The following is a 2054-nucleotide window of genomic DNA, read 5'->3' as shown; positions in this document are numbered from 1 at the left end:
TAAGTATGAAACACTGAGTTGGATCAGTGATGTACATGAAACAGGTTTCATTGGGTTATATCAGTGATGAGGATGAAATGTGATGGAGATGCAACGTGATGTAAGTAAAACATGATATAGGTGAAACATGATAGATATGAAACACTGATGTAGGTGAAACACATCAGGTGATGGGATCAGTCATACGGTTACAGGGTTAACGACGAATAGCTAGGAAAAGAAAAAGAACCCCCCTCTCACGTTGTAACAGTCGCTGTAGACTACAAACTCCTGGGGATCGCTGCTATACCCTTCTGATGCGGTAATATACTCGCTGACATTGGCTAGTAGTTGTAGATTGGGGGCGTGATCAAGGCTACCATTGTTAGAGATGTCAGAGGCGAGGGGCGGCATACTGTGAGAGTCAGTGGATGCGGCAGGGGGACTGTCAGGGTTTGGGGACGACAAGGTATTTCTAGGCGTCAAGGATGGAAATACCTGTGCAGGCACAACATGGTAAGATCCAATGGACGCTTCCGAGGTGGGAGGGATTTCCAGGGGTCCAGGAAACTGGTTCAAGACTACAGCGTTGCTATTAGAAGAGTCCGGGGGTCCTGGGATGAGAAAGGGACGGCGGGTGACGTTCGACAGAAGAGGTGCAAACGGATAATGGAAACCTCCTTCATCAAGGAATTCTAGTGAAGAGTCATCAGATTCCTGCTGGGAAGGAAAACTCAGAATGGGTCGCCTAGGGACCAGCATTTCTATTATCCCTGCCATGAAACGCTCTTCTAATGTCTGGAGGTGGGAAGGGTAAGGGGTTGGCACTCTTTGGGGACCAGTCATTGGAGAATTGTTGCGCCTAGGAGCCAGAGGGCGACGGCGTGGGTCCAGGTTAGAAGTTTCATTGTTGTTTCTTGTACGGTTATTGCGCTCAGCAGGCATGAGGGAAAGCAAAAAAGAGATTTTTCTTGAAAAAACCAGGCCCAGAATACAAAAGACACCAAGTACTACAGACAAAACAAAACCCCAGACCCTAATCCTGATGTTCTCTTATGTACTCAAAGTACACTTGAGTTGGGTTGTTGCTGTTGCGGTTGGCAGCAATGACGGGAAGTGTGGTGGTGGTATGGGGGAGGGGGCACTGGGCAGTGGTGGCGATGTTGTAGGCCCACTGGTGTTCGCACTCGAGGTGTCGGATTGTGAGCCGAAGGGTTAGGGGGACAATGAGGGCAAGGGCAAGGATGGATAGGAGGGTGGTTAGGAAGAAGCCCAGAAGGGCTAGGAGTAGGAGGTGGGGGTGCTCGTCAATGACAGCAAGGGTGACGGCAGCGAAGGAGGTGACTTGGTTCACCACTGAGGAGATCAGTAAAGGGAGTGGGTGTAAGCTCAACAGGGGACGTTACTTGTGTTCTGTTGTTGGCCCAGTTGAGGGCTTGTTCATCGATGGGGGTGGTGGAGAGAGGAGTGGGGGTGCGTTCAAGGTGGACCTTGAAGGTGTAGCTGTCCTGGAGGAAGAAGATTGCGAAGGCGAGGATGAGGATGAGGAGGTCGGTAAATGTCCAGCTGACGAGGAGGAGGGTGGTGAGGATGGTGATGGATGCCATTGGGGAAGGCTGAGGCGAGTAGTTCTTATAAGGAATTACCCCTTGTTTGGCTGTAGGAAGTCTGCCAAAGCATCTTTGGCATGTGAAAGTTCGGCCTTTGGCAGCCAGGAGTCGTCCGAGGCCGGGTATCCTTTCCATCTTACCCGGTATAGTGTTTGCTTGCCAACCGTCTTTGAATCAATGATACATTTTATTTCAAACTCCTCCTGGTTCTTGATTAGTTCTGGTGGAGGTCGGAGATAATTCTTCCCATGCATTGTTGTTTCCGAATAAGGATAGACTAATCCTGTGTGGAACACAGGGTGAATCTTCCATTTGGGCGGTAACTTCAACCAGTAGACTACCGATGATAGTTTCTGGTCAATGGTGAAGGGTCCATAGTGCTTTGGTCCAAGTTTGGCTTTTGGGTGGAGACCTCTGAGATTGGTTGCTTCCAGCCATACCTTCTGTCCAGGTGAATATTTGACA

At 49.6% G+C, this 2054-nt stretch overlaps 2 protein-coding genes across 2 annotated transcripts; both read right to left on the bottom strand.

Annotated features, from left to right (window-relative positions):
• Positions 1-210: 210 nt before the first annotated feature.
• On the bottom strand, positions 211-924 carry FIBRA_09202 (uncharacterized protein; the record flags this gene model as incomplete). Its single annotated transcript, XM_012321523.1, has 1 exon — positions 211-924. One exon carries the CDS (start codon positions 922-924, stop codon positions 211-213), a length of 714 nt encoding a protein of 237 aa, XP_012176913.1.
• A 91-nt stretch (positions 925-1015) lies between these two features.
• On the bottom strand, positions 1016-1586 carry FIBRA_09201 (uncharacterized protein; the record flags this gene model as incomplete). The annotated part of the gene is made up of 2 exons (XM_012321522.1): positions 1016-1260; positions 1334-1586. The coding sequence occupies 2 exons, from the start codon at positions 1584-1586 to the stop codon at positions 1016-1018; spliced, it is 498 nt and encodes a 165-aa protein (XP_012176912.1).
• Between the last annotated feature and the right edge of the window lie 468 nt (positions 1587-2054).

Source organism: Fibroporia radiculosa (assembly GCF_000313525.1).
Source record: "Fibroporia radiculosa TFFH 294 genomic supercontigs, scaffold14197, whole genome shotgun sequence".
Classification (NCBI taxonomy): domain Eukaryota; kingdom Fungi; phylum Basidiomycota; class Agaricomycetes; order Polyporales; family Fibroporiaceae; genus Fibroporia; species Fibroporia radiculosa.
Note: the sequence above shows the minus strand (reverse complement) of the source record. Positions and strands in the feature narration are given on the sequence as shown.